Source organism: Drosophila gunungcola, assembly GCF_025200985.1.
Source record: "Drosophila gunungcola strain Sukarami chromosome 3L unlocalized genomic scaffold, Dgunungcola_SK_2 000014F, whole genome shotgun sequence".
Classification (NCBI taxonomy): Eukaryota; Metazoa; Arthropoda; class Insecta; order Diptera; family Drosophilidae; genus Drosophila; species Drosophila gunungcola.
In genome coordinates, this window is record NW_026453182.1 from 1,874,859 (window position 1) to 1,900,689 (window position 25,831).

The 25,831-nt window shown below is 40.0% G+C and overlaps 2 protein-coding genes across 2 annotated transcripts in view; both read left to right on the plus strand.

Moving 5' to 3' along the window:
• Positions 1-25,297, plus strand: part of LOC128260035 (uncharacterized) — a 104,279-nt gene extending 78,982 nt beyond the window's left edge. The window contains 2 exon segments of the mRNA XM_052992726.1: positions 19,974-20,602; positions 23,152-25,297. Of these exon segments, the coding sequence (XP_052848686.1) occupies positions 19,974-20,602; positions 23,152-24,049 (1,527 nt within the window). The 3' untranslated portion in view covers positions 24,050-25,297.
• Positions 1,526-2,203, plus strand: LOC128260060 (mpv17-like protein 2). The gene has a single exon (XM_052992759.1). It carries the CDS (start codon positions 1,614-1,616, stop codon positions 2,199-2,201), a length of 588 nt encoding a protein of 195 aa, XP_052848719.1. The 5' UTR covers positions 1,526-1,613; the 3' UTR covers positions 2,202-2,203.
• Positions 25,298-25,831: the final 534 nt, after the last annotated feature.

Here is a 25,831-nt window from a genome sequence, read left to right on the forward strand (position 1 = left end):
CCCAAAAAGCCGGAGGATGCGGATGGGGTCGGGAGCAACATGTGGGGGGTGGGGATTATCGAACGGGGAGAAAGCCTCATTTGAATGCCGAGCGAAGCGATTTCTTTTTTTTTTCGGTGCGTGTGGGTGGCGAACCCTTTTTGATCCTTTCAACGGCGGATGGAGTCCTTGCCCCAAGGCGTTCGATATAAGTTGGAGCCTGCTTAGGCTACCTCAACAAATCCTCCGAAAACTCATTTCGTGTTGCTGGCGCCAAATTGAATTCATTGCCTGTTTTTTGCTTTGTTTTGGAGCTAAATGCCAACTCACTATATCCCTTTCGAATCCTTTCTTATAATGGAATATTTTCTAGCTGTGGTTTTGCCTTTATCTTAAACAAATAACTTTTGGCATTCCTGCGGCCATTTGATTAAAATTTTGATTGGAATTTTGGAGTGAGCTTTGAAAAACATAAAACATGACACTCAATTAAAATTCATTTTGAAAACAAATAAGATGTCAAACTTAAAATTGGTGTTATTATTTCAGACACCCTTAGCAAAGAATTATGTTCAAATGATATTATTAGTATAAAATTAAAATATAACAATTATAATTGGAAAACTATATCATATTGCTCACATAAAAATAACCTGTAAGGTTTGAGATATAGTAAAGGTTAAGATTACAAAATTACGGTTTTAATTAAAAGGTTCCATAGGTACCATAGGAAAATCGACATAGTTTTATTGTTTTTAAACGTATGCGCAACAAAATCGAACTAAAGTTGTTTTTTAATATCTGGATATATAAACTTTCTTGCTTATTTATAGCGTTTTGCGACTCATATACATATGTTATATTGAGTAGCTGGCATAGTTGAGGCCACTAAACACCAGCTCACTTAACAAAAATCAAAACTACGGAGCAATCGAAAAATTATGCGGAAAATCGACATAGCTTCATAGTTTTTAAACATATACTCATAAAAATCAAAATATAGTCAATTGTAAGAGCTGCAAGGGTATAAAAACTTTCTGGTTTATGTAAAGCGTTAAACGATTCATATTTTATAGTATGCTTATGCTCTCTTAGATGATGTCAAAACTACGGCTTTAATTTTATTAAAATTTGTTCATAAATCTGCCATTGGAGCAATCGAAAAATTATGCGGAAAATCGACATAGCTTCAAACATGTACTCATAAAAATAATAGCTGCAAGGGTATATAAACATTCTTGTTTATGTAAAGCGTTTAGCGATTCATATTTTATTGAATAGCTGGCAAAGTTTAGACCCCTAACCACATGCTCTAGTAGAGGATGTCAAAATTACGGTTTTTATTGTATTAAAATTGTTTATAAAGTTGCTTTAGAAACAATCGAAAAATTCTGCGGAAGATCGACTTATGTATCTTTATTGTTTTCAAAGATATACGCATAATAATCGAAATACAGTCAATTGTATTAGCTGTATAGCTGTATATAACTTGAATAGCTGGCAACGTTAAGGCCACTAAGCACAAGCTCTCTTAGAGGATGTCATGGAATAAGTGACATTAGCATTTATTGTGTCTCACCGTCGGGCTGGCGGCGCCCATTGAAAGACTTATGACTGCCAACTAGGGAGCCTAGATGGCCGGACGAGTGGCTTGGAAGCGGGTGAAGCACGTCCTGGACCGGTTTCACCAGGCGGCCTTCTGTCCGAAGTACCTGCTGTACACCAATATCGGCATCTCCGTGGGCCTGAGCATGGTGGGCGACACCATGGAGCAGACCTACGAGCGGGTGATCGGGGAACTTCCGGCATGGAACCGGATACGCACTGTGCGAATGGGCATCTCCGGGCTGACGGTGGGGGTGGTGTGCCACTACTGGTATCAATACCTGGATTACTTGTTTCCAAAGCGCAACTTCAAGGTGGTGATAGTTAAGATCCTGCTGGACCAGTTCATCTGCTCGCCCTTTTACATCGCGGTGTTCTTCCTCACAATGGCTGTTCTGGAGCACAACTCGTGGGAGGAGCTGCAGGAGGAGATCAGGGACAAGGCTCTGATCCTCTACATGGCAGAGTGGACAGTGTGGCCATTGGCGCAGTTCATAAACTTTTTGCTGATCAAGCCGCAGTACAGGGTATTCTACGATAACACCATTAGTTTGGGATACGACATTTACACGTCCCAAGTGAAGTATCGGAAAAAGCCGGAGCCAAAGAACGATTAATTTTTAGAGCTTAATATTAATAAATTTTTGTCTACTATTTTTTAATATAGTAAGTAAAAAAAACATTTTTAAACTTAAAACATAACCATTAATACATGTATATTAGGTTCAGGTTCTTAAATCAAGTTAAAAAGGTGGGAACTCTTGCATGCAATATAACATAGAAATCGCAATTACTTTCTTAATGCATACTTTTTTTGCACATTTTAAAAAGATTTTAAAATTCTAGTGATTTGAATGGATCCCCCCACACCAATTATTTATAAACCCATATGATAATTACAAGTGCTTAAAATTTGTATGACTATAAATTAAATTGTCATCCATCAAATTTCGGTTTTCATAAAAAAAAAACAAATGAAATGTTTCATAAAATTTAGAATTCCACTCATGAAAAACAAATTAATGGTAAAAAGTGTGTATGTTTAATGATTTATAACACATGAAATTCAGCGGCCCATGTTATCTAAAATTGTATTTGATAAAATACAGTTTAATTACTAAATTGTACACACTTCTTAGATAAGTATGTATTTTCCATAAAACACCAAAATTAAAAAAAAAGTCATCGAGCCAATATCTGTTTATGGATAATACACAAGACCATTGATTTTGCTTATCAATTTTCTTGATCAGCAATTATTTAAATGATTTTTAGCCTACGTAAGTTGAAGTCGATCTTTGTAATAAATCATTCTGATAGTCTATAGACTAGAGGTTTTCTTAAAGTGACACATACATTTATTGGGAGTCCTTACCCGCTGAACCTGACGTCATGTCTCCGGGTGTCAAATGGGTATCCCCTTTTTTTTGCGACGATGGACGATGATGGAAGGTGACCTCCGGCGGAATCGGGGGAGGCTGGTTGCTTGTCAAATGCAGAACCTGGGCGGAACCTTCGCCGGGGACTGCGAAAGAGCAGATTCGGGGCGAGTGAATGGCATCGAGGACCGGAGAGACACTCGAGCCGTAAGCCCTCGTCGAGGAATTGTGTCAAGCATACAAAATAAATAAAAGCACAGGCCCGCCATGAAAAAATGCAAAGAGAAAGGGAAATCAAGTGACAAAATTGATGTCAAGATGAGCGAGTGGCGGCCGTGCCAGAAGATCCGCATCCACATCCAGGGGCGAAAAGATGGCTTCACGGCCAGCGCCAGTTGACACCACCGAGGATAGACATCCACTCACACACATGTCAACTAATCCAATTTAAATCTCTTAACATGATTTGCCGCTTTCTTTTCATTTTGTTGGATTTTATGCCATTATCCCTTTCGGTCTCCGTGTGTCCTTTTGGCGACCGAAGTGCCAAGCACTGAGAGAAGTCATCTTTCCGTTTCACAGTGGAAGAAATAAGAGTTTTAGTTGCCATTTCCTTTTTATTTTCAGAAAAGGTAAAGGAAAAATTAGAGTTAACAAAGATAATTTATCAGATTTTAATGCCTTTAAAATCGTTTGTTTTTAAAATATAATATATCAAATTTCAAAATCATAAAAAAGAGTGGCCAACATTTAAAAAATGTAATTAATTTACACCAAAGAAAGTCTTTTGATTGTTTTCCTCTGAAAATGGGCACTTAATCAGCCACTTTTTCCACTGTACATTTCTTACCCTTCCGTTGGCAAGATGACTTCCTGTCCTTACTGTTATCTCTTAAAAGGAGGACGCCCCTTCGAGGAGCAAGGACACCGAGGACTGCGGCCAAAGGGTTTATTTATTTGGCTTAGCGGCTGCCTCGGTTGCCTTAGTCGCTCTATCCTCATTTTGTGATTTAATTTAAAAGCTCAGTTCCAGTCCCACCCCCCAGTGGGCGGAACTGGCGGCTTTTCGGCACGTGGCCAGCCGACTCTGCTGGGGTCCTTGATGAGTTGTGTGTGGTTAAAGTATCCCAAATATGACTACGTGTTGATGACCAAGTTTGCCAAGTCACCGCCGACGACTAACCGAAGTCAACTAGCAAAAACTGAAGTGCAAAATAAAGCTGTTGGCTGTTATTTCTATAAGTTTTGAGATAACATCTAAATTATTTGGCTATAATTAAATATAAGGGAAATTGGGATGTGATTTCAATTCAAAATATGAGTAATACAGCAGTGGAAAGATACTGTCAATCAAAAAGTCAAATTGTAGTCACATAACTAAGATATTTCGGAAAATGTACATTGTGTAAAAGTTGCTTTAATACTATGCTTATATTTAAATATAATAATAATTAGCAGTATTTGCAAAACAGCATATACATTAAATCATGTTGCAACATTCATGTTGCCTTAATGACATGATACAAATTTATACACTTTTCAATCAGAAATTAGATTAACGCCCATTAGTATCGTGTATTCCGGCTCCGATCGATATCAACTATATATGTACAGGTTCCTGAAAACTCCCGGGGTCGAGAACTCTCATCCAGTTACCCATCCGTCCGGTTCAGGTGGAACAGCCACGTTCAGTTAATTGGCACTCAGAGCCTTCAAACAGAAATGCCAATGATGTTTGTCTACGACATTACCCCGTCAGTAGGATTGGGTGCTCAGTTATGTTTCGCCGTACCTACGACCTATGTATGTATTGAAGGTTCCTCTGCAATCCACCCGGAATCCCAGAGTCTGTCTACTGGGCTCCGACTGACCCACCCGACCATAACCTATGCCCCAGTAATGGCATTGTGTGTGAATACAGAGAACAAAAAGGTTATGGTTTTAATTTTCCTAACTAAATATTTTTATTCAATTTTATTAAATCACTTAGTTTCAGATTTATAAAAATACAACAGCTTCTTAACCATGTATCTTACTACTTACTTACCCTAAGTTGAAATGTTCCTGAAAGAGCCAAACATTTGATGCTTCAATTTACTATTTGATGTTCCCCTCAGTGTAATTCATCTGCTTGTAAACGGAATGAGATGAAAATAAAAGGGAGTGGCCAGCAGTTATAATTCCATTTGCGATCGTAAAAATGTATTACGATGGTGAGCTGCTCATAACAGGCTGCTTAATTAATGCTGGAAGCGCTCTTTGTTTTGCCAAGTGTACGAGTATATGGTGGAAAAATTGGTGCATATATATATACAGCCCAAACCGCTTTTCAAACACAAATGACATAACTGCCTTCAAAGCACGTGGCATATGTTGCTTATGGCGGGAATTCCCCTCCTCCTTCTTGCCCAGCGTAAAAGTTGCGTCAACTTAATTAGCCATAAATTAGCCAGGACTCAAGAGTTTTTAACGACTTGTTTGTTCACTAGGCAAGACGAGGGAATGATGGCCATGTCCCTTCATGATGGCACTAAGTCCGTCTGTCAGCCAACTTGAACGAGTTAATTTATTTATCTTGCCGCAGCAGCATCGCCAGACCCCTGCCCTTAATGCCAGTTGATTTATCTAGCCGAGTTGCTCAAAACTTTTAGCGTAGAAAGGGCATTTCGTGGCTCTGTCGAAGTCTTATTGCGGACAGCATTGATAAATATGGGTGTAAACAAGCTGCTTCTGCTGGTGCTGCGCTCAAGCAAAGATAAGCCAGGGATCAGGGCATTAACTCGCTACAGTAAATGGATAATAAATGCAGTCATTACTCGGCGACTTGGAAATCTTTAAATAGTTGAAAATGAGATAGTTGGGATTTAAGGAAAGGAAAGGAAAGGGGCGAGAAGTATAACAACACAGGGCTTGAAATTTCTTTCTTCAAATTTAAATGTTTTAAAGTAGAGTCCAAACATGGAACCCTTGTTTCAAATAATATTACAAAATTAAGTTAAGTATCGTCAATAAATACTGCCCTGCGCCTTAGTGTTTTTTTTCACACCAATTAAATTGCAAGGGGTCGTTTGCAAAAGAATGTTTGCTTTCAAATTTTTTAAATAAGACAATTGACATCTGTTGGTGTAAATTAAGTGCTGCCTAAATAACAAAGTTTGCTCTCAAAAAGGTTTCTTAAATATGTCCCCTTCGAAATCATTTCCAATTAAAACCCCATCACTGGGAAATCCCCAGTGACAAGACATCATTCAACTTTAAAGAGAGCCATGTGCATATGTGCAAATCCCTTTGACCCATTTCCGTTCCGTTTGGCATCGGGCATCAGGCTTCCTGGAGGGCCATGATATTTCACAGCTGTTTGGGTAGTAAATCAACCGCATAATGGAGCCATTCAAAGGCCAACCGCCATCCAGCTGGGCACTTTTGGGCCTCCGCTGGTGCGGACTAGTCGATGATTAAAAACTCTTAATTGTTGGGATCTGGAAAATTGAATGAACATTAAAGTGCCCATCCAGAAGGGATCATGAATCATGGCTGGGCAACTTCATGCGAGCTTTTCAATCCGGTTCGCATATTTAAGCGGTAATCCCTTCAATCCCGGTAGAACTTTTATGCCTACTAGGGCAACGGAATCGCACTAAAATCGGCAACAGCGGCGCAAACAACAATCCCAGAACCGAAAGCACGGCAGCAACAATAAGAGCACGGCAGCAACATCAGCACCAACAACAACAACAACAACAACAGCAACCACAGAGCAACAATCGAAATGAGAGCAACAAATTTTAACGAGCACCACAAACCCCAACGCTCTGCTTTTTTAAGCCGCTTTCATTTACCCGGCTAAGAACCCCCTGTCGATTCTCCCTCCCGCCCACAGTTGTGTAATTACAAAAAAGCCGCGGGCTAAAGTTGCGAGCAAAACTTGACAAATGGCACGACGGTGGAGCGGTGGAGCGGTGAAGCGGTGGATCTGTGGAGTGCTGAGAACGGGCCGGTTAACCAGGATAATAGGATGAAACAAATGTAAATGAAGGGGAGGCCAGTTGCACTGGGAAGTGTGCTAAAAAAAGACAAGAGAAATAATAAAAGAACACAACACAGCACAACAAATCGCACAGCACAAAAACGTTGACTCAAAAATCTGTTAAAGACATCTCCGACTGTGTGTTTTTTCCATCTACCTCTGTGTTCCAAATAGAACATCGCCGCAGGTGCCGGGTTCAGAAACACAGAAAAAAACTCAGAAATCGCGTCGCAGGGCTATGGATTTAATGGAGGTTTGGGAACTACCGAACATACTGAAATGTTGGTCTTGTCTAGATTTTCATGTGCGATGCGGCAGACTATGACAAATATCTTAAGCTCTATCTCGATGCTGCCTGAATTCACTTATATGGTGTACAAATTTACGGGCTCTGTTCGTCCAGGGTGTCAAGATACAAATGGTTCTGACACATACAGTTTTACAATTTTGTTTGTTTTACGTTGGTAACCGGCACTAAGCTTTGTTATCAATCGAATTTAGGTTGATCCCAATTTGTTGTGAAACTTTTATTTCAAAAGCATAAACAAAGGAGGTGGTAAAACTTGCAGGTTATGTATACATATTTAGTTACCACAGAACAAAAAGCTAATAAATACCAAGAGGAAAAGTTTACCCTACTCTCACATCGTTCATACTTATAACGCTACCTACGGCACTAGAATTATTATTACATTTTTTTTTTAAATAATAAGAAGCCAGTTTTCATTTCGGATTACTTAAAACTACAATGTATGTTTACGAAAATAAATAGTTTATCCGCATCATAAAGCAACACATCCTTTCATGAGTTCACATTGCGGATGAGTGATTTTTCTAGCATGGCCATATGTAAAACAAACAAATATTACTCATCCGCAGTGGGGCACAACCAAAGCCTGTTAAATCCCCGTTACAGTTCAGTGATTATTTGATAAAAACCATTACAGTTTTCCCACCAATGTCCATTTCACTCAGTGCCCGACAGCAAGTAATATTCCGATTCCCTAATGAGTTTGAAACAGCGGTGAGATTGCATGAGCTCAGCGCTGTCAATATTCTGTTGGGCATATCAGAAAGTCATTTGTAGGCTACCTCAGTGCAATCAGCGGCCATTCAGCCGGGTCATTCCCTCTGAAACCGACTGGCGGCCACCACTCATCGTCCACATAAATAGTTGTAGGTGGTGGCCGGTCCCCTGGCCCAACAGTTGGTTGCACATCTGCGCATTGCACCCGAACCAAAAGGATGGGACTCTCAGGGACTCTGCCACCTTATTTCTCGGCAAGCGGAAAGCGGCAAGCGGCAATTAAAATCTTGTATTCGAGTTGCGGGAGCAGCTGGGAAGTACTTTAATTTCCCACGGCGTACGAAAATCAACATGGCTTCAAAACAGACGTCGAGAGCAATCAACTCCGTCAACCCCTACGCTAAGCCTACACCGGGAGAATAGGCGCCACCACTTAATTCCATTTTAAACAATTTTTTTACTGAAAGTTCTGTACAAATTTAAAAAGTAAATTATAGTGCTCGTTTTTCGACATTAGCTTAATTTTTAATTTGCCAATTTATGAAAACATTTAATTTATCATTGTTTTTGCTTTGATCTCTTTTATTTTTTCAATTGTTAGAAAAACGAATTGCAAAAAAAAGAAGTGTTTTTTTCTTTCAAAGTTAAGTTTGTTTAATTTTTTAAGGGTATAATGCAATTGATTTTTTAAAACTAGCCATTTTAATTATTTTGGTGTTTGCTTTTCATGAGGAATTTAAGATTATTATATTTGTTCATAATTATATTTTTAATACTTTTATATTTACGCAAATACATTTAACGTTACGCAACACAGAAGCTTCAAAGCAATGCAAAAATAGTTTTAAACAAATATATAGTTGTTAGTATACCATGTATGCGCTTTATGAGTTTATTCAAATAAAATCCCACAATTTTTGATAATATTTTTGTTTACTCTGTTGCCATGTTTGTGTTATATATTTCTTGAATTCTTCAATACATGCAAACTATAAAGCCACTTTTTCTGGAATGAAGGCGATTTCATGAATAAATATTAGCAGCGGTCCCAGACATTGCTAGAATGTGACATTGCTAGTGTACATTTTGTTCTCTGTGTACGAAACGGAATCAAAACAAAACGCGTCAAGTGGGGGTAAAGGGGAGCGTCTCCGGCGAAGAGCCGAGCCTGGCCAGCGGACTCCGGGCGGCGCAGGCGCCATTTCTGCACAGACTCCGGCGAATTGGCGGCTCAACAATCTCCAGAGATTGGCAGACGACAGTTGCTCAGTTGCTCAGTTGCTGCAGGACCGTCGCGGAATAAAGTTTGCCGAAAGGACGAAAGCGCACGAGTTTTTTTTCGGGCGCGATGTGAGCAAAACCTAGAGAACGCGCGCGAAAACTTCCCACCCACTCCACACTTCAGCCTCGAAAATAAATGTACTGCGGGTGTGTACAGGTGGAAAACGCAGAAAAACCAGAGTGCCGTCTACGAGTTGAATAATTTTCATAGCGAAAGTGAAGTGGGGGCACCTACCGAGGCAACCACGCCCTTAAACAACCAAAATGGAGCACCTGCGTCCGCTGAGCTACGAGGAGATGTGCCAAATGGAGATGCTGCAGGCTGCCGCCGGTGGACCGTCGGCATCCACGGTTCCGCCGGCCATGATGCCCATCATGGTGATACCCACGGCTCTGCTGCCGGCTCCCATCTCGGAGGCAGGGGCGGTGGGCGGAGGAGTTCCGGGCGGTGCGATGCTGGAGCACTACTATCAGCTGCAGCCCACGCACCACCTCCTGCCGGCCGACCCAGCAGCAACAACAACAACAGCCCCAATAGCCCCGACAGCAACAACAGCGGGTCCCGGCGAATTGGCGCTCCTGGCAGGCGAACAGATTCCACACACCATCCACCATCAGCATCCACAGCAAATGAATATCCTGTGCACCGGGACGCTGGGACGCCAAAGGATGCCGGCTCAAAATATGAATCCAAATCCAAATCTAAATCCAAATCTAAATCCAAATCCAAACCCCTCAGTGTCGGCTACTTTGCCGCGTGGTTTCCAGCCCGCCGCTTTTGTAACGGACGTCGAGTCGGATTTCGAGGGCAGTGAATGCGGGGCGGGCGGGATGACCACCACCTGCATGCCGCATTTCCGCTTCGGAGCCTGCGGCCTTCAGTCCCTTCAGCACCACCCACAGCAACAACAACAGCATCAGCAGGACGCAGTGGTGGGCTGCGGTTCGCTCGCCTACATGATGAGCTCCGGCACCTTGGGCCGCGGGCGAAGGCTGGCGGGCGGGGGGCAGGGCAAGCCCAAGAGAGTGTCCTTCAAGGGCGACAACCTGCCGCCACCGTCGCCACCTCCGCCTCCCGCCGTCGAGCTGGACGAGAATGGGATGCCTGTTCCGGGGCCAGGAGATGCGGGCAGCTGCTCCTACATGCACTTCGACAACTACATGGACTACCAGGTGGGTGGGTGGATGGGTCAAGGGAATACGAAATAGAAAAGGGGGGTATCTTAACTATGAGAATCACATTATACCATTAGTATATGGTAGTTTTCTTACAAATAATAAACAAATTAAACTTAAAGTCAAATTGTTTGACTTAATAAGAGCCAAATAAGTTTCCGTGTTATGAAATAATTCTGGGGATTGTCCTAAACCTATCCTTTTTTCTCTATAAGATTCGACAAATTTCTATAGACCCGAGAAAGTGCTTTTAACAATAAAGACTCCAATGAGGGATTGCTCTCAATCAAACACTTTTGTGTAATAATTTGTACACCTAAAATAAATGTAGCAGACAGCTTTCTTTTAATAACTGTCACATCTCTAAGTTTTAATCGAATATTAAATCTAAGAAGTGCTTGTCATTAGTGCAAACTAAAGTATACGAATCCTGCAATTGCAAGGTGGGTGGATCTGTGATAACGATAAGACCGTTGCCGCTTCTGTAATTGGCATTCATGGCGTTTATCCCACAGAATTGGGACGAGGAGTGGGAAGCATTTACGATTACTGCCGGTTCTTTGTGTTCGTGCCGCGATTTCACTGACAACACCGCCTGTCACAAAACAACCACTGAGAAAAATATGATTTTACAATCAAGAAATAGGATAGGTTTTAAAAATAATGTTCGTAAACTAGTTTAATAGAAAGGAAAACTTCAATTACAATTTATAAAAAAAAAGCGTTGACGAAATAAACTTCATTTTAAAAGATCTTTAAAATGTAGTAAACGAATTTTAAGCACACATTTTTCACAGTGAAGGAACTGCCTTCACACAATCGAACGACCTGGCCTTGAATGGAGATGTGCCGGTTTTATTTCAGCCAGATAGGATTCGTTATGCAGATTCCGCCATAAAGAAGCTCGTATATTTTTATGCCGCACATATCCGCTATATCCGTATACCTTCATTAAACGATATTCCCCACAGTTGATTTGATTTGGAGACGACACAAGAGGCTTAGAGATTATTAAATTTTAGAACGTCTGGCGCAAAGAAAAATATTGGTATGTTTTGGATTTTTATGATTTTAAGTAAAATTACTATAACTAAAGCGTACAATTGGACATTGGGGCTTAAACTGCAGATAAACAAAACCTTTAACAGGAAACAATTTGAATTTAAATCAAAATTACCATATATTTAAGTGAGGAAATCAAGAGATTGCTGAAATATATGTAATTATATTCTACGTTTATCATACATATATTGATTAGTGCACTTGGAGTGGTTTATTTAGTTAGACGAGGATATGCTGAAATATGCAAATTGCCTGTGTCAGATGTTATATTTGAGTTTGAGGTGTGGAGTCAAAAAGTTGTGTAAACTGAAGTGAATATAACGCACCAGAATCAGATGAATGTTTAATTATTTGCGGTTACATTGATTTAGTTGGAAAAAAGGCCATTTTTACTACTCCTGATATGTGGTAGAAAGTTCACAAAATCGTTGGTTGCTTTACAAAAAAAAAACGGTTAGAATATATTACATTTTAAGGCCTTGAAGTTGAGCTTTAAACGATTCAAAGTTTTACGTAAATATATGTATTCAAAGTCTCAACTGTTCAATTGTACTTTGCAATAGTATTTTTTGGCTGTCGAAATTGGACAGATAAAGAAAAACTACGGAGGAGACCAAACATGATAAATACCAACCATTTTATTTACACTAACGTGAGACCAAATCGAACAGACGATTATTTGCATGTAACTCAATTTGTTTGGACTGCGGACTAGGGCGAATCAAATCCAGGACATGATCCCTATCCGACTGCCAAAGCCACCAACAATAAACTGGCAAACTTAAGCTCAAGAACCCAAAAAAAAAGGGGGAGAAAGGTCTGGGGCCGGGGCAATCGTCCTTCGGAACCATTACTCACTGGGAACGCTGTCATCTTTGGTCGCCGGCGCCATTTGTTCACATTTGAATAATAAATTAAATGTTGCAAATGTCGTTCTGTTGCAGTTGCAGATTCAGTTTTCAGTTTCAGTTGCCTTTCACCATCCCGGGCATTTGTCCAGCTCGAGCTCCTGCTCCTTGGCGCTAAGGTTCTTTATGCGTTCCGCCAAAGCCATAAAAATCGCCATTATTCTCCAGCTCCCCCACATGCCTTATACCTCTTGTCTTCATTTCGCGCTTTGTTGCCATGTCCACTTTCAGGACCCACTGAAACACAGAGAAAAATATTATTAATCGCTTAATCTTTGTTATCAAATATATTCGATTTTCCTTTTCATTGTGTTTCTGGCATTTTAGAACATAATATTTATGTCAAAAAAGTTAGGTTAGATTTATAGCTGATTTCAAGCTTTTATTTTGTATTAATAAATTAAACTTTTTCAAACTATGTGTTCATATAAATAGAGTTTCCTTAATGGTTTTTGCTTTGATCATACTACCGAGTTATTAAATAATGGCTTGAACAATTTTTAAAGTTTGTAAAAACACAAGGTTTTAATGGAAAAAATTTATGTATCTCAAGAAATCTATTGGCAGTTTATTTCTTTTTAACTTCAGTTTAGCGGCTTTTTGCCGGGATATCTAGTTTTTTTATTTACTGAGTTAAAAAACCAAAAGCGATAATAAAAATTTAAAATAATTGGCTTATCACTCACTGCGTTTGCCAAACAAATTTTGAAACAGACGTATTTTCTGACCGCCTAGAGTATTGTCTTATCGTTCTATAAGAAAATTAATACGACAATATGCCTCTTAAATTCCTTCAATTTTTCTGTGTGCTTTGTTCGTGCCCTATCGGTTGCTTCGCTCCGATGCTCCCCATCATTGAGTTTGCCAATAGTTGCCAAATCCCTAACACCCCGCCCCTTTTCCAATGACACCGCCCAAAAACGTCCAGTCCGCACTTTCGGTTGTAGTCAAACATTTTTAACTCCGCTGCCTATGTTTCGTGTGCAAATAGTTTCTGGCCAGTAGCTGCCATTCATTCGAGAAGTTTTTTTTCAGAGCCTGTGCCACCGCAGCTCCAAGTGAGTTTTGATTGATGGCCGTGGTGGCTGCGTGTCAAGTTTGGCAAAACCAGACACTCCAACTCCATTGTCCTGCACTCCGGCTTTCTGTACCTGTTCGCGGATGTTGAGGGCTGTCAGAACCCAGGAATGCGGTGTGGAATTGATGAAACACTCTGTTATGAGTCTGCACGTGACTCCTGGGAATAATATTGCAGGATAACCAATCGACCGCTTTTATGAAATACACAAAGAGAAGATTTTGAAGGTTCAATTGGAGCATATCTTAAAACAGATATATATAAAAATAGGGAGACGTTACTTTAAAAATAATTTTTTTTTTTTATTTATGTTTGGCTTAATTTCTTCCAAATTAATGTTTTTAAATAGTATAATATTAATTATTCAATATATAAATTAGAAAGTTATTATTGTTCAATGTACTTTAGTATAACATCTTAGATCAAGCATCCAAGCAATCCAAATATTATTAGATTTCCTTCCTTGCCTGCTGATAGGACACATACATATGTATCCGATAAGCCATTAATTTAGCCACAAGTCATTATAATTAGGAAAGTGCTCAGCCGCTTAACGCAATCAGGAGACAAATTACTTTTAAGGCCAAATCCATTGAGACATACGGTATATAACACATTCCTGTGCCAGGCAGGGCCAATCAACTTTAAATTGTTTAATGAACACTTAGAACGTTTCGATTCCGTTGGCGCAAAACAAACACAAGACGAGAGGAGTGTAGTGGAGTGTGGCAAATGGACAGAGGGTGCGGACATTCGTCGGTCATCGCCCACATAAGTCGCAATGGGACGGCAAAATAAACAAACAAAATGCGAAGCTCTAACACAGCCATTGTGGCTAACGCCGACGGCCAACAGTCTGCCGTCCTTCGGACCAATCTCCTGGGCCTACACGGCAAAAAAGAAATATTATATTTAAAAAGAAAACTTATTTTTGACATCTTTTATGCGCCAAGTACTTTTTTAGAAACAATGGGTAATTTTTCATTAATTATTGCTTACTAATATGTTGATCTTAAAGTAAAATGTATTATGTTCTAAAAGTCTTATTTTAAAAAGTTTAAAGTATGTTATTACCTCCGTATTACTAATTTATCGGTAAATGCTTTTTCAGACAATATAAAAATGACTTACTAAATCAAATCTTAGGAGTCCTTTCCGATTTTATTTAGTCTTATTGAAAACAACAACCCGACAACTTATATTAATGCCAAAAGAATTGATTCGTTTTTACTTTAAAGCTATAAAATTCGATTTAACATTTAATACACAAATAATAATTATATTTTAAATATTATTAGTTTATTATTATAAAAATTAGTTTTATTTAAGTTTTTCCTTGTGCATTTTTGGATTGTGTTTGGGTTTGGTTTGGGTTTTTGGTTTTTGGTTTTGCCTTCCACCATTGCAGCATTTGAATGTGGCTGTTGCCGAAGCAACCTCAGTTCGGAAGGCAGAAATTACGTGGCAGCCACAAGGCAATTTGTGGGCTGAAGGGACGAGGCGACGAGGGGACGAGATGGGCAGAGACTGATGTCCATCAGCGTGAAATGGCCAAATGACATTTGAAAAACTAAAAACAGCAGCAGGAACAGCAGCTGGCAACGACCGCACTCGACAACTACGGGCTGTCGACATGCCTGCTGCGCACTCTCCGGGGTCCTTTAGATCCGGATTCGTACCCGTACCCGTACCCGGACCCGGACTCGGACTCGGGCCCGGACTTCTCCATCGCATCCGCCGTACAATGGGGGCGATTTGATAAAGTTGACCGCAAATTCTTTGTACATTGCTTTCTCCTTACGGTCGAATCAATCATAATCATTCGATAAATTGATATGGTGAAGTTCATTGCATTGTCTGCGAAAGTTATTATGTTCCAAGAAAGTTGTTTTATGATGGAAACAAGAGAGTCAAATAACCATAAAGATAAATTAACTTTTTATAACTCCCAGTTCATCTTATATAGTTAAATTAATTGTTCAGCAAAATCAATTTGTAAAACAATTTTAGACTGACAAATAAGGCTTAACTTATTTTATAAAAGTGAAAGAACTAGGTTTTCAAATTTTTAGGAGCTATTTGAGACCACTCACTTTTTAGCTACATTTTCTATTGAGAAATGGGCAAGACATGTTGAGTTTTTCTATTAGAAGACTAAGATCTCCGGGTGGACTAACAATTTTCCCAATTTAAGTCTTCTTCTAAAATCCAATATTCACAAGCACCATTTGGTAAGCACATTGTTAATTTTGAAAATACCCGTATTAACATGTTAACCCGTTTAAAAGTGAAACGGTTTTCGCAAAATCAAGCTAACCGAAGGGAAGAGATTAGTTTTACACTTCCAATTTACCTTTTTTTCTATCCCTCGAGTATGTGAGAATATTTTGGCACTAGCTAACATCTCCATTCCTCTCCTCCGAAATTCTGGGGGAATTATTTATGGAATGGATTTGCTTTGCTTTGTTTCCCACGAGTGCCGCGTATAAAATGATATATGTCCGTGGCGGGGATGAGAAACAGCATGACAAATACTTTTCAGCATACAGCAAAGAGCATTTCCTGTCCACCGCCCATTGCGAACCCCTTTGGCTGTTGCACATGCGGCACAGATTTTAGTTGTTTTTAGTCTCGGACTAAATTCTCGTAGCCAGGGTGTTGCTAGAAAAAACAACAAAACACAAAAAAATATATGTAGAGGTTCTACTAAAAACTGCAGCTGCAAAAGGGAAAATAATGGCGGAAACTATAAAGCATTCCGTAACAGTTTTTTCTTGCTCCCGTTTCTATTTTTTTCCCGTTGCCGTTTTCATTGTTATTGTCCTTGTTGACGTTGGTCCTGTTGCCGCCTCCTTTCGCCTTTTGTGTGAGCTGAATGACTCTGATGTTGCTGTTGCTGTTGCTGCTGCTGCTGCCGATGTTGCTGCTGCTGCTGACGTGCTGCAGGTTGCTGCTGTTGCTGATGGGAAAATGGAGTTGCTGTTGCCATTGTTGTTGCCGCATCGTCTGCTCATTTTTATTTAAAACTCAATTGGACGAATTTCTGCCCTGCGTCGGAGATCAGGCAACAGGCAACAACAATGAAGCCAATTTGTACTCCGTCCGCCTGACGCACAAACGCCATCATCATCCGTTTCTATCGCACTCAGTTTAGAGGTAAAACTCATCTTTATGTGGGTGAAAATAGAGTGCTAAGTGGGATTTTTAGATCTTCTTAAAAAAATAAAAATCATTCTTTAAAGATTTCAGCATACAATTTTATGAATGGAGTGCATTATTTGCCTATTAAATTGTTAAAGCATTTTAATTATTTCATGTGATGATCAATGGTAGCACATACGCTTATAAATAAAGTGTTAAAAACCTGATAAAGTGGCTATTTCGGTGTATAAACTGAATGAAGGTTAAACATTTTATGTACAATTTTAATTTTAATAAACTTAACTTACCGTCATGTACTTGAGACTAAAAATCTGTGTACTAGAACTTATTTACTTTATCTTTATTAACTTAGTTTTTATTTTGGTTCAGTAGACTTCTTAAGAAATAAAGATTATTACATTTTCCTAGCATATAATCTTAAAAATAGTTTTGCAATTTTGGTTACATCGATAAACTTCATTTTTCTGGCACTTGGCGCTTGATTGATTTTAAAGTGCAAAACGACTGATATTTAGGGGGTAATTAGCTGCCTCATCTACGGCGAACAAGTTCCCGCCATAAATGTTGCTCTTGGTGGCAAGTCAACAGTGGGCATGACCCGGTCTAAACTAATTATAAACTTGGCGAAACTAGAGAAAACCTGTGGGCCTGCTCCTGCGGCTGCGGGAGCTCATGGTCATGCATTTTTCGGTCCGCTGCAGAGCCTGCCAAATTGCGAGAAAAGTCTGGGGAAATGTGGCCAAATCTGGGGCCCGGATTAAAATGCCGCCGACGATGACGATGATGCGACCTCCGTTGGCAAACAAACTTTCAGCGTCACACCAAGCTGTCCCGGAATAACCCCGCCTTGTCCTTCGAAAAACCGGAAAAGCGCAGTGCACTGTAGAAAGAGCGCCTTTTAAGCAGCGAACGGTGGCTACAAAACTTTTAGCGTGCAGTTTTTTCAAACACGAAAATCTAGGGAAAAATTATGCTACTTTGTAAAAAATGCAATGCGAGGGTGCCAGCGATAGCGGAAGCACGTAAAATATTTGCATTTTTATTAAAAATTGAATAACTTGAGATGAATATTTCTTTCGCTGCCAAAAGTTCTCCCCTCAGTCATCTGGTTATCGTTTTATTACTTTCGCGGAGCAGCGCAAAAGTTTGCAGCATTTTATGAAAGTTAATTTCGCTGTTGCCTGCTTCATGATGTTTGAAATTCATAATTACAAAAATAGTTGAAAATGTAGCAGGCTATCAATGACCACTTTGTCCTTTACTGGGCATATTTAATTTAATTAATATTTTTTCTTCCATTAAAGCCCAAAAAAATATAGAGCTTTATTTTTCATTACGCTCGTTGCTCATACGCCGTGTGGTCCGGATTTTTCGGCTAATTAGCCATCGTCCGGGTGCTCTCAAAAAAAACATTGTGAAAACTCTGTGAGTCACTGTCTTTCACAAAAGGCTGCCATTCAGTGGCTTTCGTTTTGTCCAAAAATGTAGCATTGCGTTAATAGAAGAATATTAATTATTAAAATGTAACTTGGTTATTGTGCAAAGTACAGATGAAAACAAATAAAAATACCAAATTTATTATACACATGTATAATGAGCTTGTTTAGTGTTAAATTATGTATTATTAATTCACGTGACATGTGACGCGTTTTGTTGAAAATTACCTACTCAAAGCATAAATATTTAACAAGCTTTGCAACTCAATTTGAAATGCATTGAAAAAAAGCATTTAAATGTAATCGAATGACTAATCCCAGGCTTAAGTAAAAATCTAAAATTACTATTTATTTTTTTGCTTTAATTGAGCAAATATGTATTAACTTTTACGTCCGACAGAATCTTTTTCTCATGCATAAATTCCATTTATTTAACAACCCATCCAATTGAGTAGTTGACTCTTTCTCTGGGCAATGTTTTAAGTTTTTTTTTAATTTAATTTTATGCTCTAAAATGTCTTCATCTTGGAATTCCCTGGGTTGTGCTGAACAACGTGCGCATGTAGATTTGATTTGTACTTTGCACAGTTTGGCATAATTCCTCAGGCAGTCGCAATATAAACAAATCATTGCCTGCCCTCGACAAACTTTATGTCACAACTTTCACACGACAAAGTTTCGCTTTTGTCCTTACTACGTATGCGAGGGCGTATGCCACGCCCCCACAAGGGAACGAGTAGGGTCGGAGGAGAAGTTAGCTCTTCGGACCTGGGGACACATGTGGCCCAAGTCCATGAATTATGACTAAGGCTTAATTATGTCGGGCCAAGATTAGCCCGGCAGCCATGATTCCGTCACTGGGATTGGGCACAAGGTACGGGAAATAGGGTGGATGGAACCTGGTGGCCGGGCCATTATATTGATTCTGATATGGTTATTCGGTTCATTAAAAAGTTTCCCTGCGCATCGTGCTGATGTTTCATGCAAGTTATGAATATAGCCGTGCCCTGGAAGTTTGCTTCTTCTGCTGCAGTTTTAATTAGGGCACAAAATCAACGAAGAAACTTTGACGCACTTTTAATGAAGCAACTTTTCGACGAACGGTTGTATCACCCAGCAGTCAACGCCTCACCACCCCTTCCAAAGTTAACCATTGTGTTTGCCGGGAATGAAAGCCAGCTTGGTACCATACCAAGCCGACAAAGAAAAACGCTAACTGAACCGGCATATAATACTTTAAAATTCTTGGTTAAAAGTAGTAAAAATTGGAAAACATTATAACTGAGGGTATGCCAAAAATAACTAGGGTCCCTCTAAAAATTTCTAAAACTATGCCCTAAAAAAATTGAAGTCGCCTTAAGAAATAAATTCAATAAAAATTTAGTGTTTAATGGTCTTTATGGTTGCATACTTTTATATATTTATCTAATTTCAAAACCCTAGTGATTTTTTGGAATGTTATAAATGGCTTAAAACCCATAACAAGAATACAATACTTTGTCAAAGCAATAAATAAATACAATTTTTCTTTCTATTTAAATTTGTTGTTTTACGGAAAGGCAAAACCAAACCAAAAGGGGACAAAAACCTCTGTTAACAAAATAATATATTAAAAACAAAAACGACTTTTGACAATTGAATGATCGGCTTTAAGGCTTTATAAAATTTGTATAAATAAACAAGCCAGTTTAAAAAAAATATATTTAATGTCATCTTCAACGCAGTTATAAAACAAAATGTGTTTAAATGTTTTATAAAAATCAACTCCGTAGATAACAGATATTTTTTCGATAGGATAGGGATAACAGTATATAATAATATTAATACGTTTTTTAAACAATTTCCCATTTCAGACGACTGGGTTCGGGGGATTGCCCGACGTCACCGAGCACTCAAACATCCGCCGCACACTGTCCCGCCAGAACTCGATCTCGAACAGCGATTCCGGCGGCGAGATAGCCAGCATCCAGAAGTCAAAGGTAAACTTTGGCAATCCTTTGGCGGGGGGCGTGGTTGTGGGCGGCGACATAGTGGGTCTGGACGCCAAGTCGCCCACATCGCTCAGTTCGGCGGCGGGAGCCGGTGCCTCCGCGAAGGCGAAGGGAAAGGCCGCGAGAAAAGCGAACGCCGGAGCGGACGGCGGGCAGAAGGGGCGGAGGGGCTCCTGGCTGGTGGCCCTCACACTGGTCAGCGCCATCTGCCTGCTGGCCATCGCCGCCACCCTGGCCTACCAGCACTTCCTCATGGCGCCGAGCCGAAATTCGCACGCCCAAAGACTGAGAATCGTCCGGCGCATCCTGCGCGAGGTGCCGCTGGTCGACGGGCACAACAACTATGCCTGGAATGTACGGAAGTACGCCCACAGCAGCCTGGAGCTGCACCTCAGCCACGACGTCGACCACAAGTCGCTGTGGGCGCGGCCGGCGTGGGCGCAAACGGACATGGAGCGACTGAAACAGGGACTGGTCAGCGTTCAAGTGTGGTTAGTCCTTGGAAAAGCCCTATTTTAAATTTCAATAACATTTTTATATTATTTCTTTTTTTTAACCTGCAACCGGTAGAAAAAATATTCCGACCCCATACAGTACAAGCACATGCATATGTATCAAGTCTTTATCAGCAGACAAACCTATTTCCTTGTAATTTTCGGAATACTGGTCATTTGGACTTATTTTGAAAATAGTTAGATTTTTGAAAATAATTTTTTTTGTGAATTAAATTAAAGGTTTTCATAATACATTTTCCATACAAAAGAAAGGATATCTGGTTTAATTTGTTGTCAAAAGGACGCGTAAACTACAGGACAAAAGTTATTATAATATCTTTTCAAAAAGAAGGCAGAGTTCTTACTTGCATGCCTAATTTTTTACATTTGTATTTAAGATTTCCGTTTTAAAACTTTTAAAAAGCCTGAAGTTATGTTGCCTTATTTTGTTTTGATTTTTTTAATTTTAATTTTATGTAAAGCATATATAAATCCAATTGAGCATATTTTGATGCTTAACTGGAATTACAATGTTCAATGGTGCGAATACGCAATGAAAATTCGCCCACCAGCGGCCAGGCGAAGTCATGAAAATTGAAAAGTCACATAAAACTGCAATCAGGCCGATGCGACATCTACCCGGGTCAGAGATTTGACCCATCTACCATGCATTCGAGTGCTGGCCAAAACATGGCAACATACAGCAAGCTGCCACGCCCACCAAAGAGGCATCCAAACATACGCCCACTCCTGACCTGCGCCGTTTCCCCCGTGCGGCAATAAAATGCTGCCAACAATTTGACTGCAAAATAAAATTTGGCAACCGGCTGGAAGCCCCAGGACAAGCAGCCAACCTGTCTGCTGTTGGTCCTTCTCAGCCTTTCCCTACACAATGCTTACACTAAGAGAAAATAATATGCAAATCGTATAAGTTATGTTCTTGATATGCTTTAAATAACAAATGTTGTTTTATTTAGGCAAAACTAAATTTATAATACATAATTATATTGCTTATTACTTTTTTAGACCTCTCAGGTCCGATTTTTTAACTTCCTGTTAAGTTTCTAGTTTGCGTACTGTAAGGAAAGTTAACCTACAGTCAAATTGTTCAACAGCACATATTTCCTTTCACAATTTGAGGATAAATCTTTACAATCTTTGTTGACGCACAAATCTGTTCTTCTTTGTAATTTTCGTTTTGACCCCCGATCAATTTAAACCAAAATCTTTAACATGAAATTAAGATAGGAAATGATTCCAAAACAGCAATTGAACGCATTGCTAGACCTTAACATGCATTGCGAAATAATAATAATTTATTTAATTTATTTAAATGTAGCATTTAAAGTGACGTAAAATTTTTATTTAATTATTAAATGTTTGTATTCGCAAGCTAGCCTACGCCTTTGTGGTATGCAAAATATTTTGAAAAATTAACAAGTTGTTTTAGACCGTTTTTCCATTTTCTGTGTAAGCTGAACACACCCACTCTACACCTTTTTTCGAATTTGGTTAGAGAAAAAGGGGAGGAGCACAATCTGACAGGCGGCAGACAGCTGCAGTTTGGGAAAAACGCTGATGGGCATTCGACTTGACTTCATTTTGGAAGGAAACTACTCCACCCACAGCCCACCGCCCATTGCTGTGACCGCCAGATTGCGCAAGTGTAACTTTTCACCAATTTCGCATTTCAATTCGCTGGATGGCCTTGCCGAACTTCGTTTGGAGTTTGGGCCAAACCAACAGGGTCTCTGGTTTTTCCGCTCTCTGCGAAGTTTCCGATGCCCCCTGGCTCGGTTATTGCCATATCAAATGGCAACTATGGGGCAAAACGAAACGGCGCTGCTAACTAACCACTTTGGCACTTTCAATTTGCATTTCCCCATTAAACGGCATTCGTGGTGTGCTTAAAATTGTAGTTGTCGGTGCTACATGGACTAGAACTTTGTTTAATGAGTTATAGTAAATTTGTTTTCATGTTAAATCAAATTTTGGAAAATTTAACCATTTTTACGATTTTTGGAAAATATAATCATTTTTAGAGAATGCTAAGGATAATTTTTAACGACAACTGAAAAAAGCGGCTTAACTTCAAAAAATTTAAAGGCAAAACATATTTCTTATTATTAAAAAAAAAATTAATTCCTAATCAAATTTTTAAGTTGTTAGTAGCGTTCGTAAAAAAATAAGATGATAATAGGATGAGTATTAAATAACTACCGCGAGAGTATCAAAATAAAACCTATGTGGTTTAAAAAAAAGGACTAAGATAAACTTTCGTCTGTGGCCTTTTTTTTAAACCTTTGGTATAGAAATTAAATTAAAAAAAAGAGTGGTTATATTATTTAATACTTATACATTAATAATGCTTTTAGTGTTTCAAAACTAAACGTTTACTTCTTTTTAAGGTGTATTAAAAACGCTTGTATAACAATTTAAAGCGCTTAGGAATATTGTAAGGCTACAAAGCATTTAAAGTTTTGGCAACTGGTTTCTTTGTGCATTGGCATTGCCCTAACCCTTACACCTTTGTTGTCCTTTTGCAGGTCAGCATATGTGCCGTGCGAGGCGCAGGGTTTGGACGCGGTCCAGCTGGCGCTGGAGCAGATCGACATAGTGCGGCGCCTGTCGGACATGTATGCCCGGGAGACGGTGTTGGCCACCTCCTCGCAGGACATTGTGGAGGCTCACCGCCGGGGCCTGCTGGCCTCGCTGATTGGGGTGGAGGGGGGCCACACCATTGGGTCCTCCTTGGGGGTCCTTCGCTCCTTCTACTCCCTGGGAGCACGCTATCTCAGCCTGACCCATCGCTGCGACGTGTCGTGGGCGGGATCGAGTGCCTCGTCGGCGGAGCAGGGACTCACGCCCTTCGGCAAGGCCATTGTGCGTGAGATGAACCGGCTGGGCATGATGATCGACCTGTCGCACAGCTCGGATGCCACCGCCAGGGATGTGCTCCAGGTGACCCGGGCCCCGGTCATTTTCTCCCACTCCGCCGCCCGCCAGCTGTGCAACTCGACACGGAACGTGCCGGACGACATCCTGCGCCTGGTGGCCGAGAACGGCGGCCTGATCATGCTGAGCTTCGACTCCGAGGACGTGGCTTGCGGACGACAGGCCCGCCTCCAGGACGTGATCGAGCACATCAAGTATGTGCGGGCCATTGCCGGCATCCAACACATTGGCCTGGGCGCCGGATACGATGGCATCGAGCTGCCGCCCCTGGGACTCGAGGATGTGTCCAAATACCCGGAGCTGCTGGCCGCCCTGCTGGAGGATCACAACTGGAGCGAAGAGGATGTGGCCATGCTGGCGGGCAGGAACTTCCTGCGCATCATGGAGACGGTGGAGACGGTGCGGGACTACTGGAAGCGGGCGGCCATCCAGCCCATCGAACAGACGGAGCCGCAGCCCAAGACGCAGTGCACCTACATGTCCTCGTGACCGCAGGCGCAGGCGGTGAGGCAGCGGCGGGATGAGCCGCCCACGGAGCGGGCCAATCGCACCACCGCATCGCTGGCGGGGGCGGACTTCTGGAACCGCAGTCCCGAATCGAAGGACTCCGCCTCCAACCACTCGAATCCTGCGGTCATCGCGGCCTCGGCCACCAGTTTTACGGTCAGCGAACTGCTCCAGTGAAATGCTTTGGATGGCAATTCAATGTAAGGGATTTTTGGTTGCTGGCGGTTCGGTTTGCAGGGGATAGAGAGCGGGTAATAAATCAATGATCATTAATCAAAATATCGATCAAGTGCAGGGCAACATTTAAAGCTGAAGTATTTAAAAATCCAAATGTCATTTAAATTACACAATAATATTAATTTGAAACCAATAAATTGATACTTTTGAGAGTCTATGTCAAAGAGATAATTTTTATTCGCATCCGATAGGAATAAATAAACTTAAAATCAGATATTATATATTTGTATTCTTTATTTTCAATATCTTAAAATGTTTTTTATGAAAAAGCTTAAAGTAAAAGGCAAAATTATTTAATTTTCTTAAAAATTGCTTAGTGTGTGGCAAATAAAGATGGTGGTTTTTTACCATCAATAAATAACTAAACATGTATATACATTTTTGTATTGTTTCGTGCAACTGTAGAGTAAGATGTTTTTAGCTAAGAAGTTAGCCTGCCTGAACCTCTTGTCGCCATTACTCGCTCTCAGCTGAAATAGTAAACAACTGTCGTGTCGACCCTCGTGAATAATTAGTGTGTACTCGTAATATACTTCCAAAGGATGCATTGATAGGCGTATGAATAAATAATAATAATAATAAATATACTAGTATTTAGCCCATAATTGTTTACAGCTATACTTATTGGTGTTGTGGCTATGCATTATTTATGCACAGTGCGGATACTTATTGATGTTGCTGTACCACAGGGCGTATGCGCGACGCAGCTAACTCTGAACTGCGAACCGAACCGCAAACCAAAACATTTCTTGGCTTGTCTGTGACTGTATTATATATTAATATGTAGGGCACACACATCAATGATTCACGCTAATAGTCGCAATTAAGCGCAATATATTTAATTAAAAACATCACAAAGACACTCGAGTATAAATCATCAAAATTAATTAATTGCAGCAGATTTCCCACAGTTGGCATTAACGTTAGGCTCAAAAGTCAAACAAAACGCACTACATAATCGGTCGAAAGCACAGCCTCCTGGCGAATGCAATTAAAAATACATTTCACCCTGGTTGCATGTGAATCCATCTTAATTTCTGTACTAGGTTAGTTACAAAGAAAAAACAAAATTAAAAAAAAAAAACAATACACGAATTGTTGTTCGTATATGCATAGCTACATATATACCACACAAAAAAAGAAATAAAATTAAAATTCCAGCAAAAGCAAAGCGTGTAATCGAATAGAGAGAAACGCATTTCCATAAAAATAAATCGAAAGTAAAAAAATCGTGCTGTGTGTTTTTCTTTCCTATTCTGGGGTTTTTGTGCTTTTTTCCATTCTGGGAACAGAATATATTAAAATAGATTTAACTGTGTATAGAAACTCAATATTACTTTTAAAGAGAATCCAAATTTGCCATTGAAAATTAAAGTTAAATATATGGGGTTTTTTAAAGATAGTTTAATAGCATTTATTTCAATGACATCAAATAAGCATTAAAACTATTTTGTAAGACTTGATAGTACATTTTAAAACTTAATTATTCTTAACATTTTGGTCCTGTAATATTATCTTAAGTCGTAT

Coding starts and splice junctions, on each gene's coding strand:
- LOC128260060 (XM_052992759.1), top strand. CDS start 1,614: ATGGCCGGACGAGTGGCTTGGAAGCGGGTGAAGCACGTCCTGGACCGG.